Genomic DNA, 24,745 nt, shown 5'->3' with positions numbered 1-24,745 from the left:
GTGTTTCATTTTCTGCAGAAAGACTATAAAAGAGATCTGGAGACTGAAATTAAAGGGAAAGGAATGCAAGTCAGCGCAGAGACTCTTGATGTGCAGAGGGCTAAGAGAGCCTCAGAGATGGCCAGCCAGGTGAGGAGGCAGCAGACGCCAAGTTTCAGACAAACACACAGAGTCCTCTCACACAGAGTCCTCTATAGAATTTCCAGAGCATAAATGTGACTTCCAGTTGGGTGGCTTTGATGTTCAGATACATAAATACCTACCTTGTTATCAAAGGTAAAGCAAAGCACTAAGACGAATTTCTGTTCTTCTAGAAGCAATATAAGAAAGACTTAGAAAATGAAATTAAGGGGAAAGGAATGCAAGTGAACGTGGATATCCCAGATATGCTTCGAGCCAAGAGGGCGTCTGAAATCTGTAGCCAGGTTGGTAAAGAACACAGAAATTTAGAATAATGTCCTCTAATATCCAGTCACCATGTGCTTCAAGTATCTTTATGATTTGTACATTTTTGAAGGCATTGCAAAGTCAATACACTCTGTTATTAAGAAATCATTGGCCAAATTTAATTAACCTTACTAATTAAAAGGACAACTGTTTTTTTTTTTTTTTATTCAATTCAGGAGACTTATGGAAGCCAAAGGCCCCCTGGCCCCTGTTTTGAGTCCAAGAACATTTTGACCTTTTTTTTGGGACTCTGTTACATACTTGGCTTGAATGTTCTTTGCTCATTCTACAGAAACGTAATTCCAAAGAATTATGTCTTTTGACCACTTCATAGTGAATAGTCCATTGTATTAAAATATTCAGCTCCAAATCAAATGACGGTGGCTAAAAATGCACAAGGTATCAATCAAGTGAAATTTAATATGAAGTAAAAATTAAGAACTAAGCTTTCTTGGTAAAATTTATATTTGCCAAGTATACCTTACCTGTCACATATCCTTAAAAAAATGTGAAAGAGACAATGACCTCAGAAGTAAATATGTATGGAAGAAGAAGAAGTTGCTTACAAAATCTGATTTGGACAAGAACTTCCATTAATGATTAGTATTTTTGCTGTAATATTTATATAGAAAAGAATGCATCCCAATGGAAAAAATAGTAGAGGGAATGAAAAAAATTAAATGTTATAGAAAATTTGATTAATGGAATTGTTGAAAGTGATTTTTGACAAAGTTTTGTCAAATTTGTTAATATTCTGGTTAAAAAATAAGCAAGAACCCTAAACATCAACTGGTTCAAAATGGCAGCATCAAGATGGCAGAGTCCAAATGTCAAAGTATGTTTCTCAACTTCCTCGGAATACAGCAACCAGGATGGTCCTGAAGTGCATGCTTTCCTTCCTGTCCTCATGTTCACCTCTTCACATACTAAATTTACATATTTGCATGCAAAATTAGATAGTTTTGCCCTTGGGGATCTCCAGGCTAAAATCAAACAAAGTATCATGAACCATGATACATACTACCTGAAAGCAGAAGAATCCAGGGTAAAGGTTTCCTAGAGGAAGCAGTTCCTCAGCTGTCAGATTTCCTGCCTGAAGCATTGAATTTTTGAGTGTGCCACTAGAGTACATCAGAATTTAAGGGATTTTAAGTGCTTGAGGCTACAGTGAAATCCTTAAGAGATTGGAATGACACAGTGCTGCAGTTCAACAGGAACAGCAGTTACTTTCCTTAACAAGAAGCATGCCATCATAGTTAATGAGGGCATACTGCTTGTTCACTAACCAGAGTCCCTGACTTTCAACCCTAGCTCTGACACTGACTACCTGGTATATGATACAGATGGGGATAACAATAGGTACTGCTTGTGGGATTGGTTAACTAGGTAAATGGGTGTTGAGTATTTAGAATAATATCTGATACATAGCAAGTGTTATGTGTGTGCTGGTGCAAAGTATAAATATTGCCCAGGTTTTATTGGAATTTATTGTAGTTCATTGGGTGGGTAGAAAATTGAAATCCTTAAAATCTTAACTATAAAATATTAGTATGTTTTTCCCCAACCATAGATCTTTATCTAAAGTAGAAAGCAAAGCATAAATCTGGAAGCATGTAGAAAAGTAGATATGGAGATCCAGACTATGTGGAGCAGGGCCTGAGGTGCTCCTGGAAGAACAGGTCTTAAGTTTAGGAAGAGCATAGAGGTGAGGCCCTCTGAAGTGTTGGAACCAACTGGAATGGGGCCATATTCTGACGGAGGTGAGGCTGACCCACTTGATGGTTTGCTCACTGCCTTTATTTTTGCTGCTGTGTCAACAACTACTTTGAATCTTAAGATATGACTTTGAGTCATGTGGGAATGGAGGAGTGGGAAGAAATGGTACCATTCTTTCCCTTCCTCTCTGTCTCACACACAAAGTATCAGATTTGTATTACTTTTTATTTTTAGAAAAAGTACAAAGATGAAGCAGAGAAAATGCTTTCTAACTATTCCATTGTGGCAGATACTCCCGAAATTCAGAGAATTAAGACAACTCAACAAAATATTAGTATGGTGAGTAGCGATTACAGGTTGAGTATCCCTTATATGCAGTGCTCGGGACCAGATCTATTTTGGATTTTTAAAAATTTTGTAATATTTGCAAGTACATAATGAGATATGTTGGGGAAGGGACCTTAGTCTAAACATGAAATTAACTTCATTTGTTTCTGTACATATAGACTGAAGGTAAATTTTATATCATACTTTAGAGGCACTGGTGTTTTGACTACAACCCATCACATGAGGTTAAGTATGGAAGTTTCCCACTTGTTGACACTCAAAAAGTTCTAGATTTTAAAGGATTTTTGAACTTTGGATTAGAGATGCCTGATCTGTATTTCTTTTCAGTTGTTTGTTGAAATTTTATATTTTATAAGGAATGGGCCTTTTCTCCTCATTGTCTTTTGTGTGTGTGTGTGTGTGTGTGTGCGCGCGCGCGTGTGTGCATGTGTGTGTGTGTGCGTGTGTGTGTGTGTGTGTGTGTGTGTGGTATATTTGAGTTGTTCCATCAAATGTATTTTCTTTACTTCTTTAAAAGTACCAGGTATTCTCATAAGTTATGACTAGTTATGATTGTTTTGGAATTCCAGATTCAAATTTTATATTAGGTACAAGTGACAATTGTTAACTGAATTTTATAAGTTTAACTCAGGAAATAAGTTGAAATCTTCCATACAGATTTTACCTGGAAGATGAGAATAGTCACATGTAGTGATTTTCTTTCTGCTCTTTGATTAGTTGCATGGATACTATATCTGGAGGTTTACTGGTTCATAACTCACTCATAGACTTTCATATTATTATTTTGAGAAATAAAATTACATCAACTGTGTTCACTGAGATTGGGCCTAGGTTTAACAGATGTATGAACCTGAATTCTATTCTAAAATTGTAAAAGTTGGCCAGTCATTTTCATAATGTAGCATTGTCAAGTGTCTAATAAAAAATGTAAATTCTATTCAGTTTCAGGGTTTTTCCACTTCCTAAATTAATTGGCCAGCTTTAGCTCTCAGGGTGTGTTGCTCAGGTACACAAGAGGGCATGCTATGCTGAGAAATGGAAAATTCTCACTGGAAGGATCAGAGGATGAGGCTGTTTTTGCATTTTGACTTCTATGATTTTATGGCATTCCAGAGTTTTAGCTTTGGTGGTGGAGGGGAGTGGGGGTGCAAACATTTTTCATGCCATATTCTTCCTCTTTCCCTGGGATTCACTGGATTACCAAATGTCAAGAAGTGGAGTAATTCTGTCATGGGCTTTTCTTAGAATTACTGGTTTTCAGTTGAGCACGTTTGCTTTTTGGTGTGCTTTGTGTCTGAAAGGGGTAGATGTTGGTAAGGATGGAGAGACATGGGGGAAAGTTAATGAATAAGGAAGAGGAGGAAAATAGACTTTGAGTGAATTGCTATTGACGATAGATAGAGCTAATATTTTCTTGGAAGAGAATAAGGGCATCCTTAAGCTTGGAAGGATGGTGATAGTTTAAAATTTTATACCACTTTTGAACCAAATGCTAACTGCTTAGTGAGCTTTTTATAATGTATGCTTTGATTTTTCTCAAATATGCACGTGACATAATCTGCAGCCAGCAAATGTACCTATCATGCTGTAGAGCAAGTATTAGAGGGTTGCTTGTAAGGTTGTGGGATATGAAACCCACGTTAGACTTTTATTATGATGATGGGTTATTTAATCGATTCATATAATGTTGGTACTCATAAATAGAAGCAGCACTCACAGAACTATAAAACTGAAAAATGGGTTTTCTTTTATAACAGTAGGACTTAGGACTTGAATTCTAATAAGCTGATAGTCTTCCTTTTCTTTCCTTTATAATAAAGGTATTTTATAAGGAAGAAGTAGGAGCTGGCACAGCAGTAAAAGGTACTCCAGAGATGGAACGAGTGAAGAAAAATCAGCAAAATATTAGTTCAGTAAGTTCTTGATCGAATTAACTATCCTTCCTGGAAGCAAATGGAAGCTAGATAAACATTTCTAGTTTTTTACTGAGCCAGCTGCTTTTCCCTTTTCTACCTCCGCTTTACCGAAATAAGATTTCATCAAATATCAAAGGCCTAACTTTCAGAATGAAAACTGTGGTCTTGTTCCCCTCAAACCTGCAACAGCATTTCATTTTGATCAATCAGAGTAAAGAGCACATAGGTCATTTTAATGAAATCTGGGATTATGTTTCATCTTTTGGAACAGAATTTTCATTGTATTAAATTGTGTAGAGAAAGGATGTATTTAGTACCTCCCTAGTACTTGGAGGCAAGAAACTTTATACCCTGATAGAATGATCAAAGGATCTAAAACATTTATTTAGTGACTTCAGTGAAGGTTTAGATTAAAAAAAAAAAGAAGAAGAACTGGGGTTGTGGCTCAGCAGTAGAGCGCTTGCCTTCAATCCTCAGCACCATATAAAAATAAATAAAATGAAGGTATTGTGTCCAACCAGAAAAAAGAATACCAGTTCATTTTTACCCATGTTGGTCACGTTTATGTGCTTTTTCTCACACATATGCCCATATTTCTGTTTCTAGCCTCATTTATTCTCTATTTTTCTCAGCAAAGAAAACCACATGCCTTCACTATAAATTGTAAAATAACTTACCCTCCAACTACTTTTGGATGGAGGAAAGGCTGGAAGAGGTGCTTAATGTTTTAAGTTAAATTTTCTTCCATTCTGTGCTTGACATTTACAATGAGTAATTGCTATCCTCACTGATAGGTACTCTTTCATGTGCATTTAATACATTGGTTTATTATTAATGAAGTAAAAACAGATTCTTTCCTTAAATTCCCTATCTCTTCATCTTCACTCCTGGAGACACTACCTTCCAGAACTTTTCTTTAAGTAATCCAGGTATAACTGCCTTGATGAGACCCATCTAAGGGTAACTGGTAGTTTTGCGGCTTCCTGAGATCAAGAGTGTGTGCTTGGGGCTGGGGATGTGGCTTAAGCGGTAGCGCGCTCGCCTGGCATGCATGCGGCCCGGGTTCGATCCTCAGCACTACATACCAACAAAGATGTTGTGTTCACCGAGAACTAAAATAAATAAATAAATATATATATAAAAAAAAGAATGTGTGCTGGCATTTCTGGAGAAAGTGTAGGAGGGGTAAAGTGATGCTGTAGTAAAATGCACTTTAAAATGAAATTCTAAAACTTGTGCAGAATGCTATTGCAATAAAACCTTTGTAGCATGAATGAACCTATTTCCTGGAGAAGGCTGGGCCTGGAGGCTGGAGGTGTTAATGAGTGCATATGAACGTGGTGCTCTGATCCCCGCATCGGGACCCCGCATCAGACAGCACTCAGATCGGGCAGAAAAAATTAGTCTGGGAAAAGAAACTTAAAATGTTTATTTCCTTCGCTTCCAAATGATAATATTTGAAATGTACCTATCAATGTACTGGGATATAAATGTTCTGTAGTGTGTGATTCTATAGCCTACAGTGAAATGACAGTGCCATTTTGATTAGTTTAGAGCTCTATGAAAAACTAAAATGTTCATCTTTAATCATGTTGAGCTTCTCACCCGGGGAAAATCACACAAAGTAGTACGGTATATCATTTCTTCCCCCAGCACCCCTCAGCCTCTTCTAGCAGACAGTAAATGCATAGCTCTGTATCTCGGAGGTTGGGCCATAAACTCCTGCTTAGTATTCAAATGGAAAGTTGCCCTTTCAAGATTAGCCAGATCTGTCAAACTGAGAGGTGATTCACTAACATTTAAACATCTCGACATTTTCCACCTCCGAGTACAAGCCTTTTCACTATTAGCTCTTTGCTAAGAACCGCTTTTGAATTTTATTTAGAAGTCCTCTGTCTTGGTGAACTTCCAATTTAACTGTTTCGGGTCTGGACTCATAGTGGCATTGTGACTAGTGCTAAATCCACAGGTGCTAAGACATAGATGACCTCTGAGGTATTGAGGCATGTGTTCATTATGACAGTCAACCTGAGTTGCAGACTTGGTCATTTTTAAATATCACCAAGTGATTTCTAGAACATATTTTGTGTCAATTTAAGTCTGCTAAATTTCAACTTGTGCTCCTTAAGTGTAGCCTGTGCTGCCTTATATATAACAGGGGCACGTGTTCTTTTTCTTGAACCCAATCTTCCATGAATTTTTGGAGATATTAAAATACTGCCTAAAATGAGGACCCCCCACTGATCATGTTGTAAGTTTAAAGAGCTATTTCTTGCCATGTGCATCACTGTGTGCTAGTGTTGATCTGCTGGTAAACATATTTGACAGGGCAGCTTTGGGATGAAGTGGATGCCAGGATACAGGGACTTTTACCTAACACGACTGCTGGGGGAAGACACTTCTGGTCTTTCTGGCACTGACCTTATAGTAATCAGGACACACTGGTCTATGTATGCTTTCAGTACAGTTCCCTCCACCTCCCCTTTTCTCTTCTTCTTCTTCATCTTTTTTTTTTTTTTTTTTGGTGTGATTGCTTTATCTCCCCCACCCCCATTCTGGATTATTTTGTATGCTCTCAGTCCAAGCAGTGTTCCCAAGACACTATGGCTAACTCAGTTTGACTTTTGCCTTTAAATATGTGTTAAACTCTAATTAACATATTGATAAATTGAAACTGATTTTCAATAGAAAATAATAAACTATTGTTATTATTAATTTCCAAGTTCTTTTGTGCATCTGCCTAATCATATATATTTTTTAATGTTTATAAGCAACATTTGCTTATTTTAATTAAGGAACTTCTATAGTGGTGGATTGGTGAATAGATATAAATTTACTTGTATTTCAGGATAAAGAAATCCTGAAAGCATCAGATAAAATAAAAAAACTGTGTTCCCATTAAAGGGAAAGTAGTATTGGAATTAAAAACTTCAATTATGTAAGAGTTACAAGTAAAGAACGCTTAAATATTTTTTTAAAGTTTTGTGTCAAATACAATTAATACTATATTTTTATAAATTATTCAGGTGAAATACAAAGAAGAGATTAAACATGCAACAGCCATTTCTGATCCTCCAGAGCTAAAGAGAGTTAAAGAAAACCAGAAGAACATCAGCAATGTGATTATATTTCCTTAAGTATTTTTTTCTATTTTATAGAATGCCAATATACAATGAATGTATGGACCTGTGCAGATAAACTCTCACTAGAATGTATGCCATTGCAACAGGGTCATTCCTTCAAAGTGCAGATAGCATTTCACACATCTTTATGTCCTCCCCATACACAGCCAATGCTTCATGGGCTTTTGCTATTAAGGGTCTATTTGTTCTTGTTCTTGGGGGAATTTGAAGGTGAGATACACTGTAAGGTCAGGGTTTGGGGTGGTGGATATACTCAAGGTCTCTAGAAGAGACAGACATGGAATAAGTAACTGTTGTGCATTGTTTAATTGCTAGCACAGTAGTCTTTATTGAGTGATCACTATGCTTTCTGAGTACTCTCCATGCACTCTCTCATTTAATCAAGAGAAATAATACCTCTTGAAAAGTGCTATGGAAATGCAAAGAAGGAAAGCAATGTCAGGAGCAGCCTTGGAGAAGGAGTAACATTGGAGTTAGATCTTGAAGAATTCATCATGGTTTGGGTTGTATTTTGTGAGGAAGGACTTTTTTCTTATAAACCTATTATGTTCAGGCTCCAAGGCTCCAAGAAAGAGAGGAAAAGTAGGATGAGTAACTGGGATGAGGGGTGACAGGGGATGATGGTGGAGAGGGGAGCTGTCTTAAAAGTGATGGAGTTATAGCACCCAGTCCCTGGGTTTTTCTATCATGTGACATGTGGCAATTGAGATAGATATCAAGTGCCCCGGGGTACCCCGTCCATGACTTAGTGATTATATTGTTTTAATGTACATCTTCTTCTAAAAGAAGAGTAACTTCTTTTAGAAGAAGAAGTACATTTAAAGAATATAATTAGGATAGACATTTAACACTATCTTAAAACAACCTTATTTTTAAAAAATAAGCTGGGCATGGCAGCATATCCCTGTAATCCCAGTGGCTCAAGAAGCTGAGGCAAGAGGATTGCAAGTTCAAAGCCAGCCTCAGCAACTCAGTGAATCCCTACCTCAAAATAAAATATAAGAAGGGCTGGGGATGGATCTCAGTGGTTAAGCACCTCCAGTTTCAATCTCAGGTACATATATATATATATATATATATATATATAAATATATAAATATATATAGTTAATGAAAAGTAATGCTATAAATAATAGCATAGGTATATGCTATAGGTGTGGCATCAGAAAAATGGTGTGCAAAGGGCAGAAACTGAAGATAGGAATATGGACCCTATATAGTTGGTTTGACCCCACTCCAGACCTTATTTGCAGTATAAGCCATCTGGCCCTGGAAGCCCTAATTTCCTCATCTATAAAACAGGGATTAGAGTATTTAGGAAATATTACTGTAAAGCACATGGAATGTTTGCCACCAATAGAGATTAGACTGAAACTTTCCTCATTTTAATTAAATCATCTTAAGTCACAGAAATCTTCCTAAGCTCTCACACTACATATCATGGCACAAAGAAAGCCTCTCATTGAGAACTTCCAAAGAGGTTACATTAGAAGGAACCCAACCCTTTTTTGTGTATTTTCCAAGCTTCTCAAACTTCTTTTCCTTTGCCTTTTCACTTTGGAGAAACTGCATTTCAAGTTCATGTTACCTGCAGGTGTCCCACGCTCAATTTAAACTCTGAAAAAAATCATTAAGATTGTCCCTGTGGCGTTTCTTGCAAAGGGATTTCAACATCTAACTCTGCTTTTGCCAGTCAAAAATTCATTTGACACACGCCATTGTTTCTCTGTGTTTGATGCTCATTTATTTATTGTGGTGTTGTGGAATCGCTGAGAAAGCTGACTACAAACAATGGAATCTTATCCCCCAGCTAAGAAGGAACACTTCTGTGTAGCAGGTCAAAAAAGTTTCCATAATGCTGGGTCAGAGGGTAGGCATTCCAGTGTCGGAACTTTACAGACAAGAGAAGCTGGAGGCTTATGGTTTCTTTAATACTGCAGTCAGACCCAGAAGTGGACACCTAGGATTTGTGTGGACACCTAGGATTTGCTTGTTTTTGTTTTTCTTTTGTACCAGGGATAGAACTCAGGGGGACTTGACCACTGATCCACATCCCCAGCCCTATTTTGTATTTTATTTAGACACAGGGTCTCATGGAGTTGCTTAGCACCTCGCTTTTGCTAAGGCTGGCTTTGAACTCTCCATCCTCCTGCCTCAGCCTCCAGAGCCACTGGGATTACAGGTGTGCACCACCATGCCCAGCCTTCTCCCTCCTTCTTAAAGATAAGAGTGCACAATCATTATTTTTAAATATAAGATGGTAATTTGATAAACACTTCAGTGCTATGAAGCAACAAATTCACAGAAGAGACAATTCCTTATTATGGTTAAGATCAAACTCAGGTGGGCCACCAATAAATAATACAGTTGGAAGAATAGCAATGAAAGGTTAAATTACAACATTTGACACAATTAAAGGCTTAATTTAAAACATTTGACAAAGAAAATTGGAGATAGTAGGATCATTACAAAAAGATGCAGTCAATTAGCAATACATGTTTCACTGTAAAATCCTAATGAAGATTCTACTGATGAGTGCCCTGTGGCCACCTGACATTTCTATTAATCAGTCCCAACATATTGATTCACATTGGTTTCCTGTAATCCCAATGCATTTTTCACCTTGTCCTCCAGCTCCAGTATAAAGAGCAAAACTATAAGGCCACTCCAATAAGCATGACCCCAGAGATAGAGAGGGTGAGGCGAAACCAGGAGCAGCTGAGTACGGCAAGTAGTTTCTGTTTTCTTTTATAGTTTATTGAAAAGTCCATTTTCTTATTTTTAAAAAATGCTCTCTGTGATGGCTTTAAACACATTCGAATGCTCCTTTACCCAGTCACACATTGAAGGGCACTATGATTGTTTCATGTAAGTCCTGGAATCTTGGGAGTATGAATTAAGTAGCCAAATGTGCCAGGCATAGTCCTGACCATTGGAACACAAGACCCGGGGCCTATCCTTGTGAGTCTCCTAGTTTATTAGTAAATCTTTGAAAATGTGTTAGAAGAGGGACCTGGAGAGCAGGATCTATTGACAATTGTGGGAAAGAAAATATATCTATTAGAATAGGGTAAGGGAAATCCTGCTTCATTGGCAAGGGACCTTAAGGACAAAATGGAAAACCATTATTTAACTCTTCTTAATCTATTGAGAGTAAAGCACTGATAGCTATCAATTATGAGGCACCTCTGCTCTGGGCTGGACCCTGTGCTAATATTTTATGTGAACCTGTGAGTTCAGAATTATTCGTTTCTCTGACGGGTGGACATGGGAAACCGAGTCTGGAGATCTGTGGACACGCCAGGGACTCACAGCGGGCAGGAGGAGAGCTAGAATTTGAACCCCAGCCTCTTGATAGCCAGAAATACCTTCTAAGGACCCCCCAATAGTTACTTTTTAATTTTTTTGCCCTTTTATGGAGTTTTCCCCCAATATAAACAATAGGTATTTTCTTTTAAAGGCTTCATTATTTAAGAGCATGTTGCCCCAGGTGGAGGAGAAAAATCAAGCTCAACCTTATTTAACCTTCTCATGTCCCTGGAAGGTGGATGAAGTAAGAGATCTTTTGAAAGGAGAAGCTCCAGGGTCAGAGGGAAAGTAAAAGACCTTCCCACGTGTTCTATTGTCCTGATTTCCTTCTGGAGTTTTCTAAGCATGGTCCTGTATATTTCTATTACTTTCATCTGTGGAATTCGCAGTTAGTTTTGACATGGAACAGCCAAGTATTTACTGTCAACTCCTTTTTAAACAACATAACCAACACTCTGTGGTTGCCAAGTTAGACCAATTAGGATCTAGAAGTAGATATCAACAGGAAGGTTGACGTAGAGGTACTAGTAAAAAAAAAAAAAGTGTCTAAAAGGTGAATTTTGAGTCTTGTCCTCTGTGTCTGTTCTTCTATCCATTAAACTAGATTTGTTCTTCATTCTCTAAGGAGAAAAAAAATTCTTATTTTTCCTCCACAGGTAAAATACAGAGGAGAGATTAAACAAGCAACTGCCATTTCTGACCCACCAGAGCTGAAGAGAGTGAAAGAAAATCAGAAGAACCTCAGCAATGTGGGATCCTCTCAGTGATTTTTTTTTTTTTTTGTTTAAGATATCAAATGTCATGCCCATATGTAGGTGAAGGGACTATAGTTCCACGTTTTCAAAACTTTGAGTTGATATTCTGTTCTCAGTGGCTTAAGAACTTCCCTGAAAGAATTCAAGGTCCCAGGTGATGCGGGATTCCCTGTGCCACGCCATGATGATTTTTTCCCTATGGGTTGTGGATTGTCCTTATTTTGTCTACATGCTGATCGATGCTGTGGTTCCCTCAAAGGGAGGCAGAGTTACTTTCTGTCATCCTGCCCTAAAATCACTCTCTCCCACTCTCTTTTTGAGTTGCATATGTTCTTATTCTCCAGCCTCCGGCCAGCCCCATTTCCCACTCTCTCTGATTATTATTACTGTATTTCTGGACAGTGTCCTGGGAGAAATGATAAAGTGTGCTTGGTTGAACAGAGCACAGGAAGCAGGGCCAATTTACGGCCCCTTGAACCAAGGCTGGCAGTTTTTACTTAGACACTGACTGGTGGCCTGCTCTAATTTCCCTTTATTTATATAATCCACGGATGCAGTTCATCCAGAGAAATATTCTTTTCTGAAGTCATTAACATATAGATTGGGTTCTTTGGAAAAGAAAATTTGGAAATCTATTGTATTCAAAGAAATCTTTTATTCTTCAAACACTTAAAGTCATTTGGCCAGTTTATGAAGCAAAGGCGGGTTATGGTTTGATACTTTTCCTAGCAACTATATTTTGGAGAAGTTAGATGTTCATCTTGTCCTTGATGTGACCTCATTACTTTCAACCAGGAACATAGTTATCGAGAAGGAGGAATAGAGGACTGGGAAGCATGCTAGCCTTCTTATGGATGACCACAGTCACCTGTTTAAACACATCCTTATAAAAAGTTCTACCATAGTTAATTCCTAAGAAACCACAACTGTGTAGGGCCATTCTATATGGGCAAGAGGATCTGTAAGTAATATCCATGAAGATAGCTCTCATAGTCCTCCGTGATTGAAGGCTTACTATAGATTTACTGATGCTGTGCCCATATATTTGAGTATGTCCACAGTGATTCAGACAAATGGATACTATTATGGTATGAAATAAACTTAAAGAAAATAGATTCTTAAAGAATCTTAAAGATGAGCAAGTTAAGTATGACGAGACTCCTGATAGTATGCCTTTTTTTAAAAAAATAGATTTTCTTTCTTAGATAACTCTTTAAAAATAAGCAATGCTAGCCTCCTGTTTAATGGAATTGATTCACAGTGCTCTACTTTTTTGTTCTCTGAAATGACAGGTTTATTATAAAGGTCAGTTGGGAAGAGCTACGGCTTTAAGTGTAACTCCTGAAATGGAAAGAGTAAAGAAGAACCAAGAAAATATTAGCTCGGCAAGTGGTTTTATTCATTTTGGACTATCACAAAGGACATGTCCTTTACTTGCAGTCTATTTTTTTTTCCTCGTGAAAATAAACTTGTGATATTTCCTTTAAGTACATGTGTTATTTCAAATGACTTCCAAAAGCTGCCACTGTACAAATTTACATTATCCTTCCGTCCTTCAATAGTATTTCCAGATGTGACTGACAGTTATATTTACAGTTTATTTAAACAACACTTCATGTTATTTTAGCTAGAATCTTTGAAAATGATAAAGTCTTGGATGCATAGGTTAAATAATTGTCATTTTGCTGATGTTTTTCATTGAACACGGGTTGTTAAGAGCAAAGCAAAATAGAAAGTGAGTCACTCCTCCAGTGTGAGGACCTAGAGGAAAAATGTCTTTAAATGCATTTGATACAAAATTCAGTTACTTATGAAAGTTATTTGTGGTGCATATCAGTGTCTTCTTTGGATAGCATGTATTCTCTTAGTGATTCTCAGGGCTTCAGTTCTGAATTATATGTAGGTACTCAGATCTTAGTAATTGGAGTCCTGATCTTACACATAGTCAGCTTCATATATGGCAGTGACCCGAGGGTCAGTCGTAAAGAACTCAGGCCCTGTTCCTGGCACATTTTCAAGAGCACCCTGGCTGGTATCCAGCATTAAGGCTTCGTAATTTCCAGCTATCTAGTGGCATTTCTGTCCAGAGACATTGGGTGTATCCAACGTAAATTACCTTTTGCTGCTTAGAAGGTAAACTAGATTTGTTCTTCATTCTCTAAGGAGAAAAAAAATTAAAGGGAATTAGAGGGAAACATGGTATATATTCTTCAACACTGTTATGTCAGGAAGTGAGGAAATTTAGAAACAAAATAAATTTAGGTGCTGTTTAGTTTTAGACTTTTTCTGTTTAATTTAAATATAAGTTTTACTGACTATGTTGCTAGCAACTGTTGATCATACACATTTGCCTTCAATTAATAGATTTAAGTCAATTTTGCAATAACCTTTAAGGAAGATCTTTGAGAGTGAGATTTTAGTTGGTATATTAGAACAAAATATAATTCAAGAAAAAGCTACCTGGGAAATAATTTTGAATATGTTGTATATGTTTGGCTCATTTGGAAAACTTAAAAATAAGTTATATCCTGGTTTTGGGCATTATAATTGTCTTATTATGTCTACTGTTTACTTTGCAGGTAAAATATACTCAGGACCATAAACTGATGAAAGGCAGACCAAGTCTGATTTTAGATACACCTGGTCTGAGACATGTTAAAGAAGCACAAAACCATATTTCAATGGTAGGGTAGAACCAGATCACTCTTCCATGACTAAAAGATACTAAGGAACAGCAAGACCAGTATATGGATGGCATTAGTTCACTATTAATTTAGATAACTAATAAAGCATGGAAACTTGGATGAGCCTGCGGGAGGGGTTCTAATCACACTGAAATGTCATGAAAATATTAAGTCTAATAAAATAATTTTTCTCAGTGTCCTTTTTCAATGTGTTTTTATTTCTAACATGAATATTACAAATGCATTTTGCAAAAGACATTTGCCTAACCTTCTTTTTGATTAATTTTAAGATAGAGTTTGGTGTGTTTGCTTGTCATACAGAATGTGAAAAAGATGTTTTTTTTTGACAGTTTCATGAGATGTAATTTATTTACCATAAAGTTCATCTATAAAGTGTTTTATTCAGTGTTTTATTCAATGGTTTCTAGATCATGAAAAATGTAAATGTGCATGTTGCAATGTATGTAATTTGGGTGTATATGGTTACAAACTTTTGTAACATTTTTTTTATTTGTAAATAAAAAATTTGTAACTATGTATACCCAAATTGTATACATCATTATCTGTAAATCTGTTAATGTAATTTTAAACAATACTGTTTTTCTTGAATAATTATAAGTAGCTTTTCACTTTACTGTATATTGAAGGTCAAGAGAGGAAATTAGATCATATTTAAATTAGCGTGTTTTGGAAAGTAAATCAAATTTTAAAAGTATTTATCTTTTACAATTTCTTACAGAAACACATAATTATATATAATTTAAAAGAGACACCAAGCGTAGTGATTAAAAACACGGGGAAAATGTTGGAACTTGATTTCTGATATTGTTTTTAGAATAACTGGAAAAGATACATAAATGTAGACAATAAACCAGATGCAGCTTATGTAGTAACACCAATCATTCTGTAAAAAATTTATTTTTGAGTTAATATTGTTTTTCCTTTTTCAGGTAAAGTATCATGAAGATTTTGAGAAGACAAAAGGAAGAGGCTTCACTCCTGTGGTTGACGATCCCGTGACAGAGCGGGTAAGGAAGAACACTCAGGTTGTCAGCGACGCTGCCTACAAAGGTATCCAGCCTCACGTGGTGGAGATGGACAGGAGACCCGGAATCATTGTTGGTAAGCCCATGGCCTTTCTCAGCAGGTGTGTGGTCAAAAATATTGTATTTGTTCTAAGCACTAGCCTTCTTATTCAGTTGACTTCCTGTCAAGTGTTTGATGTGGTGCCCAATTCAAAATGGACTGCAGGTCAAGTGTTATTTTGGTACCATGTTGAATGGGATTCATGGTATTCACCAGCTATCGTTGCAAATGCTATTACTTGGAAATTCTTTCTTTTCTTGGAAGTCTTTAATAGCTTTCTGGTCTTAAGAATGTTTCTACTTGTTAAACAAAGAAACAACCAAGACATGGGTGAGGGTGATGATTGGACAATTATTTTGTTTTCCTTTGGTTTGTGTCCTTGGTCAAGGTATATAGTACTGTAGACATTGTGTACCTGGGTGGCAGGAAGAACCATCCCACATTTAGGTCCTTTTGCCACAGACATGCCAGAAAGGTTCTGATATATTACATAATATGAATCTTTTGTATTTTAAAAATATTATTTCTAAACTAGTATGATTTGAGAACCATCTGAAAGTCTCATAATTTAAGGAGGGGCCTACTCTTCCTATCTCTTAAATCTCTTAGGAAAAATTCTAGGGGATTAGTGTTGAATGTGGCTTGAGATAGGAACAAAGATCAGATGGAGTGTGAAACAGGGCTATGAAGAAAAATTATTTATTTCTCGATGTATATCAACCACTCTTGACTATTGTCTCCTTCCGATAGTTAGCCTCTGAATTTTATAGATATTTCAACTCTATAGGTCAAAGAATATTTTTGTATCCTTAGTATGTAAATGCCTCTCTGTAATCTCAGTGTTAGATTTTCTTCATCTTTAAAAGTAAGAGTTTGTGTTCTGAAATAGTACTAGTGAAAGGCACTTTAGAGAACAGTTGGGTGGGAAAGTATATATATATATATATATATATATATATATATATATATATATATATATATCTTAGTACAAGAGTACTAAGGTCAGGATATGAAGTGATGAGATGATTACCAAATGACTCACACAGAAATATGGCAAACATAATTGTGGGCAATTGATAGCTTGACTTATCTTTCCAAGTTGATTGCTTCAAAGGACTGCACTAAGGTGATTGGATGAATTGTGATCTTTTCATTAAAAGTAACACAGAAACAGGGCATTTCATCCTGTGTATTAGTGTCTCATAAGGGACAGTGCAGGAGTTGATTCGTCTCACTAGGGTAAAGGTTTACCCCAGGGTTCTACAGAGATCTGAGGCCAGGAATAATGATGATGTCATTGCTGAAAACCATGAAACTGTGTAGACCTCAGGCTCTTGGATCCAGTACTCATACCCTTTGAGATAGAAACTATTACTGTTTTTAAAATTATAAGGTATATAACTCTAAATTATTTACTTCCAGGGCACCCCAGAAGTCAGTTTATTTTCTCTGATTGGAAGAATCTCTTTCCATTGAGCAGTTGCCTATGAAAGCACAAAATGAAGTACATTCAACAAAACATAAAACTTTTTACAAGCCAGTTTCTATACCATGCATGCAAATACAGGTTCTGAGACGTTCTGGGTAATGCAGACTAAGCCCATTGTGTGGCTTCTATTTTTGTCAGAGACTGTGCTACTTACTAGTTGCATAATCTTGGACAAGCTACTTAATCTCTTTGTGACTCAATTTCCTCATTTATAAAAGGAGGATTATTGTAGTACATACTTTAGAATATATACTGTGTAAAGGAGTTAGGTTATACCCACAGTAATGCTTGACATTGTGTAATATTAATTAAAACTGACATGCAGCTTTACAATTCTAATTTTTTAAATTTTACTCTAGCCTCATTTTTACCATATGTCTATAACTAGGCTCTTATTTTCCAGGTGTATACCACTGTGCAATTCATTTTAGGACTAAAAGCTCATTTCAGGGGTGCCCTGTGATCAAGGGTAACTCATAAGTTTGGAAGTGAATTGATTTGGATTTTGCCTCCAAATAAAATAGGAGGAGGATACATAGACTTGGACAGTCTCCTCACTAACCAGAGCAGTGAACTGATTTGTGCTTATTGAGAGCCAGAAGCTGCTCTTGTTCATCTTTCTATCCCTCATGATTCTGTGCTGGTCGCCTGGCTTTCAGCACTTTTTGATAAATGATCTTATATGGTTTCATTTACACCCACAGACTCAGAATGAAAACTGAACTTGCCATTATCCACATTCCTAATATATGTCCTTGTTATAGGGAAAGAAATTTTTTGTTAGTTTAGTTTTGTATTAAGAAAAAAATCCTCTCACTCAAACACTTGGCCTGTTTCAGTAGGGCAAGGGTGATGGGGAGTTCAGGGGGCCATAAAGGCTGCATAATTGCCCCCCAGGGAACATGACTTGCATAAAGGGTCACAGGTACCTCAGTAAGCTGCATGCAATATGGCAGGTCCGCGGAGGAACCAGGTAACTTAACTTTGATTGCAAAGTTTCTCAACAGGTACATGTGAAAGTATTGTTCTCCAGATCCTGCAGCACAGTGGATTTGCTTTATACTTTTGCCTTTTGCTCTATTCTCTTTTGGTGCTGGCTTTTAAAATTTCCTTCTTGATTTGTTGATTGCTTCCTCTTGGTGGAAGACCTCAAAGTTTGGCGCACAGATCCTGGCTCCATCTTCGACATCGATCCCCTGGAAGACAATATTCAGTCTAGAAGTCTCCATATGCTCTCTGGTATTGCTCACATTCTGAGTTCCTCTCTTTTTATGTGGTTTTGTCCTGAAAGTGAGTCTACTATGACTGTAGAGTTTCCTTGTAGCAACCGGGTAATGTAAATTTTAAAGTTGAAAATTTTAAACTTCCATAAGTGCTATGCTACTTTAAAATACCATTAATTATTTATGAAAGTAAAACTTGCAAAGTAGCTTTTTAATAAATTCTAGATTTGTTTGTCCTCGATTCATTTAAAAATATGTCTAGAGCTTATTTACATTTGCTTTTGATTAGTGAATATTATTTAATAGGCTTTCTGGGCTTACAAATGCAGTTATTTGGATTGCACCAGGTTTTTATGAAATACACAGTAACAATATTTTAAAGATAGATTTTTAAAATTATATGTGGAACGGTAGAAAGGTTTCCTGTGTAGTGTCATAAATATCTTGAATAGACTTGCAAGAAATTGAAATTTCTCTCTGAGCTTTTTACATGTAAAATGAATAGTTTCCATAGGAAGCTTGGCTTTTCATTTAGGTGGCATGTATATAATGAAAGGAAAAAAATGAATAGTTTGAATATAGTGATAGATGATTTGACATTTCAGACTTTCAGACCATGTTTAGCAAATGAGGTCTGAAAAAGGTTTGACAGCTATACAGTTATTTTATACAATAAAATACCATAGATATATCACTAAAATCTTGCTCTACCCTCTGATTTTACTCTAAATTTAGTTGTTGATGTTAATAAAATTGTGGGCCCAATGTAATGTAGGGATTCTAATACTCAAATAGCTAATTTGATCCACACAGTTAGCTGAACTGTGTCATTTAATATTTCTAAGACTAAAGAAAAGACAAGTACCACATGCCTGGTGACATTTTTGGAAAGCAATTATTTATAAGCAGATGTTATGCTTGATAGAAATTTATTAGTTTGCCAGTGTTTTCTTAGTCCTTGTCAATTTCCTATCCGTTAATATCTCCTTTAAAATCTAGACTTCAAATGAGTATAAATAACCTTTAAGTCATTTATGTAGTAGATTTAATGCATACTGAAGTTTGGGAATAGAAGATTAGAAACTTACTGAGATTTTGGATTATTATTTAATAAGGGATTGTTTTTCTTTCCCACAGAGCTTTTAATTAATGTCATTGTTCTTCAAGTCACTTAATCACATGTCTTAATATTTTCCTTCCAATGTAGAAAAGGCGAGTCAATATAGGAGACAGCGGTCTCGATCGCATTCGAGCAGTACTTTTGGTACAGGTCTGGGAGATGACAAGTCCGAAATCTCCGAGATTTACCCTAGTTTTTCAGGCTGCAGTGAGGTCACAAGACCATCCGATGAAGGAGGTATCAGACCTTAGCCACTTACAAAGAAAATTAATTCACTTTTAAAATGTGTTATGAGAGCATTTTTAACATATTTTTCACCTTTTCACAAACATTCAGCTGATGCACTTGAAATCTTAACATTAAGTTTACAAAGTTGAGTCTTTTTAAAAAACTACTAATTTGCATTTTTGCATGTAAGGTTTTTTTTCCTATCTTCACTATTATTACTATACAGGAATTTGTAACCCTATTATAATAGGGTCTTGGGGCTTGCTATGTGTCTGTTTCACAGGAGTTGTATGTGACAGATTTACACAGTCACAATGGAGACTTGAATTCTGAATAGTTTGTATCTGATTTCCATTAAGGAAAAAAAAATCAATCTTACTGTAATATTTGAGTAGCTACGAAATTACCATGAATTGGCGTGTGTTTAAATATTGATATAAATTTGCAGACAGAGGTAGGTCTTGCCAAAAAGAAATTGAGTATGAAACTTAGGATATGAGATTTTTTGAAAATGGAAAATACTATTGATTTTTAATAATCTTCTATTTTCTTTACCCACCCTTTTCCTGAACCTTCTCCTCTTTTCTGCATCCAACCTGGCAGATTAGATCTTGATTTCTTTGGGGTGTTAAAACTGATCCCGCTGATAAAGCTGTTCCTAAAGGATAAAACTAAGTTGCCCCTCCCCTATTGAACTTAGATTTTAGTGTAGTGAGGAGGGGGACAGGCCTGTCAGGCCAACAGAATACCGAATTTCCTTTTTAACCACAAAGGTCAAATTGCTAAAATCCCTAAAGCAGGAGATTTTGAAAATGAGCAGTTTAATGCTAGGGTTGGGGGAGGGGTGGGGGGGCGGTAATAGGAGACTATGAAAGCTCTCGTAATTAGGTAACCAGTTTCTGCATTCATTTCAATGAAACATTAATGAGCTTATATTCTATATATCTCAAATTAAAAATTCGGACTAGCTTCAGCCTTGTAGAAAGTTTTGAAGGTTGTCTTTTCTTTAAATTGTCAAATAAATAGTTGTAAACCAATTTTGCTTTATTGTACTTACAATACCAATGAGAAGGTCTCCCCTTTCAGTGTATGATTTTCTAACAAAAGGTTCAGTAACTTACTGATTTTCTTTTTAAACTTGGTCTTACAGATTTCCCCATTTAGTGTCCTTTGTGGTTTCAGAGGTACAGAATAATGTTGATGCTTGATGAGATAAATAAGCCCCAAGAAAATATACATACTCATTTTATTTAATCAACCTTATTTAATATGACTCTGTTCAGTGTATTGGAGTTGAAATCTTTCCCAAAGGTAATGCACCATAGAGTCTTGGCTTCAATCTCTTACTTCAGGTCTGTATACACCAACACAGTATTTGTCCAGTTATTCTCCAAATGTTTATTGAGTGCTCATGTACACTAGCCAAGAATTTGGGTCTACATTGCTTAGAGCAATGAGCATAGGAGAAATGGACTGGCTATATAGGGCTTTGCATCTGGAGGGGGACCCAGGTAGTAAGCAAATAGTTACCCAAGTAATAAATAATCACAGAGTTCAGGATATGGAGATGGGATGGGGGCTACAAGATGTGTAACAGGACAATTCCATCTGGCTTTGATGTCAGGGACAACTTCTTTGGGGAAGGGATATTTGAGCTGAGAAGTGAATGCCGGAGTTAATTAGGTCAACAGACTTTGTGAGCAGAATGTTTCTGATAGGCTAAGATACCATGACAGTGTGTCATTAAGACATGCAAATAGAGGTGTCAGAGAAGCAATCAGAGTTCAGAGGAGAAGGCCGCACTGGAGATAAATTTGGAAATCATCATCTAAACCTGTGATCTTGATAAGTCTGTGTAGAGAGGGAGAGTTGGAGACATCTCCTGAAGACACCTTAGCAGTCTCTGTACCAGCAGATGATACCAGGTGAGCTCTGATCTCATTACATTCTTTCTTCCAAGGCTGTAAAAACCTATTGCTGTTAGTTGTTTAATGTCCTTTTTCTTTTCTCAAAGCACCATTCCTTTTTTTCTTTTCTTCTCCTAATTATTTCTAGTGAGAAGACTCTATATTAAGCCAAACAGGATGAGAAAACGTCTCCATTAAAAGAAAGTATAGGTGAATCTCTAGCATTTGTATTAGAAGTTGATTTCACAGTTAAGAGGGAATAATTACATTTGGGAGAACTTCAGTCTGTGGAAGGTGACAGGGGCCAGATATTTTTGGCAGACACAGATGACTCAGTGACTCAAAAGACTGCATTGGTGAATTTTTGTCATGCAGAGTCACCTGTTAGAAGATGAAGATGTTCTGACTTCAGTAACAGTTCCTAGTTTTGAGAGTAGATACCGAAGCATGAAGCAGAAGTTGAAATGTACCAGTAAGTTTATAACATCAACAGAGCCATGTGATACCCACAAGACTGTTCATTTGAGAAGAATTTAGGATGTGTGGGTAAATGCTCCTAATTTCATCTATCTGAAGTGAAACAAAGCACATTTATCAGAGCTCACCTGGAATCATCCCATGGCACCTCATGCCTACATTCAAAAGACTAGTGACATAACAAACATAATACATGAAGGCTACCTCCCCCACTCCACCATCCTCCCAGGTCCGTACTTCCCTGGGCTTCCCAGGTCACTAAGTGGTAAGTGAAACTCTCCAGGCACCAAAGTCAACCTCTGTGACATCAATCTCAGCTCTCATGCTTTACTCATACCCACATGGAATCCGTTAACAAATCTCATTGCTTTCCCATGGCAGAAGCATCCAGAATCTGAGTGCTGTCCTTACCTCCATGGTTGCTACCCTCATTTCAGCCATTGCCCTATCATTTGGATGACCTCAGTCCCCTCCTAAATGGTTTCCCACTTCTGCCTTTGCTGCTGTGTGTCCCGGCAACCCCCTACTCTGATCTGTTTTCCATCTGGCAGGCAGAATCATCTTTTTGAAATAGCAAGGGAGAGAGGTCCCTGTTACCCTGCTTAGTCCTTACGTGGGCTCTTTTTTGAATCTAAGAATCCCATGAATACAAAAGCTGATGAATGAGCAAAATGCAAAAAAAAAAAAAAAAGTTTTATTAAATCTCCAAGTGAAATGACCAAAGCATGAAGCTTTTATCCTTTTTAGACAAAGAACAATACATTTGTGAAGGAATAGCTGGGGATAAATGAAGAGCTGCCCTGGGATAGTAAAATTCTTAGGATGCCACTAGGAGATGAACAGGGGGAGTCGAAGCCAGTGGAAGGTAAGGGTCACTTCAGAGTTTGTCCAGGTTCACTGAAGCCCCAGTTACTGGCATCTGGGGATCAAGGCTTTTTTTTTTTTTTTTTCCAGCGCTGATGTGGAAAGACACCCTTCCCCAAAGCATCTTTAAGGCTTGCCCTTACAGGGAGAGTCAAGCCATCAGGCACTTTGGGGAGTTACAGGTCCCCCAGTGACATCAGCTATAAATAATCAATATACCCATGAGGCACATTTTGTCTTAACTCCTTCAAAACCCAGGTCAGATATGGCTCTTCTGCTACCATTACATTCTGATAAAACACCCAACTCCTCACCATGGCCTACATGCCCCCTCTTTGATCTTGGGCCCTGTCTACTATGAGGCACTCATGTGCCATTCTGTCACTCACAGGCTGCAGTGACACTTATCTCCTTGCCTGATTTGAACTTTCCAAGGAAGTTCCCATCTGGGGCCTCTACACTTACTGCCTCAGCCCCTCTTCCCTACCCCAGGTATTCGCTTGTCCAGCCCCATTTTTCTTGAAGTTTCTTCTCTGTTGACACTTTATCAGAGATTCTATGTCCCAGAGACCGACAGCACCCTTCTCCTACTATCTGTCCCTTCACCCTGCTTCACTGCAGCTGATGCCACCCGAGACATTGTGTCTTGATGTCTGTGTTCATCTCTCCCTGGCTAGCCGGTAAGTCCTGTTTTGGCAGGAATATTGGTGGTTTTGTTTTCAGTTATGTGTCCAGCTCTTAGAATAAGCACTCATCAAATGCTTGGTGGCAGAATGAAATGGTCAAATTAATATTTTCAAAACACAAACCAAGTTGGACATGGTGGTGCCACACCTGTAATCCCAGCTCTGAGAGGCTGAGGCAGGAGGATCACAAGTTTGAGGCCAGCCTCAGCAACTTAGTGAGGCCCTAAGCAATGTAGTCAGGCCCTGTCTCAAAGAAATAAAAAGGGCTGGGGAAGTGGCTTAGTGGCAGAGCACCCGAGGATTCAATCGAAGTACCAAAACAAATAAACCCCTATGAATACGATGTAAATATATATACTTTTGTGAATAATATTGTCTTATATAAGACTTGGAAGGAAATTCTTACGCTTTTGTTTTGATGATGTTTAGATATGTTTTAATCACATTAAAGCATAGCTTAAAAAGAAAAAAAAAAACAACCTAAAGTAGAAACATTCCCAGTAGGGTTTTTTACTTTTTAATTTTTCTGGTAGGGAAGAGAAGTAGTAGTATCCAAGACTTTTCAGAGACTTTGAAATGTAGGGTCTCCTTTGAAATGCATGCTCTGGGGCTCTGGTAGGGAGGAGTGGGTGGTATAGAAAGTGACTTTTATGGTGAGGAAGGCTCTTTGATAGAAATCTTTAATGTCTTTAGTAGTAACAGTTAATCATATGCACTTACGTAAACTCTGCCCAAGAAATTGAAAAGTGTTTTTTTATAACAACACTTGTTAGGAGTAAGATGAAGAAAAAAGAAAACATTCTTAAGTATTTCAAAATGCTACGTTTTCTTCTAGATTTTGTGGGTTCCTTTAAATGTGGTTAGGATTTTATATAATAAAATACGTCATAGCCCAAGAAGTTGTCCTTTAAGATTTGGTTGTCTTCCTGCTGTGGAGTGGCTTGTGTGACAATACCAACAGGGAGGTGATCAGGATGCTGAGCAGGGGGAGAGGATACTAGGCTTGAATCCTGACGCTCACTGCTTGGACTAGGTCCACCAGAGGTCATTTGGCCTTATTGGCTCATTTCTCATCTGTGTAGAACAAGAATAACTGATATTTCTTCTTCTTCTTTTTAAAAATTCTTTTTAGATATATATGATAGTAAGGAATAGCTGATGTTTCTTAAGCTAAGTGCCATACAATTAAGTTAAGTTTTTCCTTTCTCTTTCTTCTACCTGTGAGAATGTATTTCTGTTCTGGAAGCAATCTCTTTGATTTTATGAACCCAGCTGTGAGTTCACAGTTTTGGGGTCCCTCTCATGAGATAGAGGAAATTCAGATTGTTAGGACAAAAGGTTAAACATT

The 24,745-nt window shown here is 37.1% G+C and overlaps 1 protein-coding gene across 4 annotated transcripts in view; it reads left to right on the top strand.

Annotated features, from left to right (window-relative positions):
• Positions 1 to 24,745, top strand: part of Nebl (nebulette) — a 327,715-nt gene that overhangs the window by 287,874 nt on the left and 15,096 nt on the right. The window contains exons 15-26 of one of the 4 annotated variants that reach the window (XM_026402383.2): positions 19 to 129; positions 315 to 425; positions 2,398 to 2,502; positions 4,332 to 4,424; positions 7,454 to 7,546; positions 10,204 to 10,296; positions 11,535 to 11,627; positions 12,926 to 13,018; positions 14,213 to 14,317; positions 15,268 to 15,439; positions 18,039 to 18,131; positions 19,323 to 19,472. In XM_026402383.2, coding sequence (XP_026258168.2) covers positions 19 to 129; positions 315 to 425; positions 2,398 to 2,502; positions 4,332 to 4,424; positions 7,454 to 7,546; positions 10,204 to 10,296; positions 11,535 to 11,627; positions 12,926 to 13,018; positions 14,213 to 14,317; positions 15,268 to 15,439; positions 18,039 to 18,131; positions 19,323 to 19,472 — 1,312 coding nt within the window. The remainder of the gene's footprint in view (positions 1 to 18; positions 130 to 314; positions 426 to 2,397; positions 2,503 to 4,331; positions 4,425 to 7,453; positions 7,547 to 10,203; positions 10,297 to 11,534; positions 11,628 to 12,925; positions 13,019 to 14,212; positions 14,318 to 15,267; positions 15,440 to 18,038; positions 18,132 to 19,322; positions 19,473 to 24,745) is intronic. The other 3 variants (XM_026402384.2, XM_077802715.1, XM_026402385.2) reach the window with 3 other exon arrangements.

The sequence above is a fragment of the Urocitellus parryii genome, chromosome 9, assembly GCF_045843805.1.
Source record: "Urocitellus parryii isolate mUroPar1 chromosome 9, mUroPar1.hap1, whole genome shotgun sequence".
NCBI lineage: Eukaryota > Metazoa > Chordata > Mammalia > Rodentia > Sciuridae > Urocitellus > Urocitellus parryii.
The sequence above is the reverse complement of the archived record's forward strand: the minus strand, read 5'-3'. Positions and strand labels throughout refer to the sequence as shown.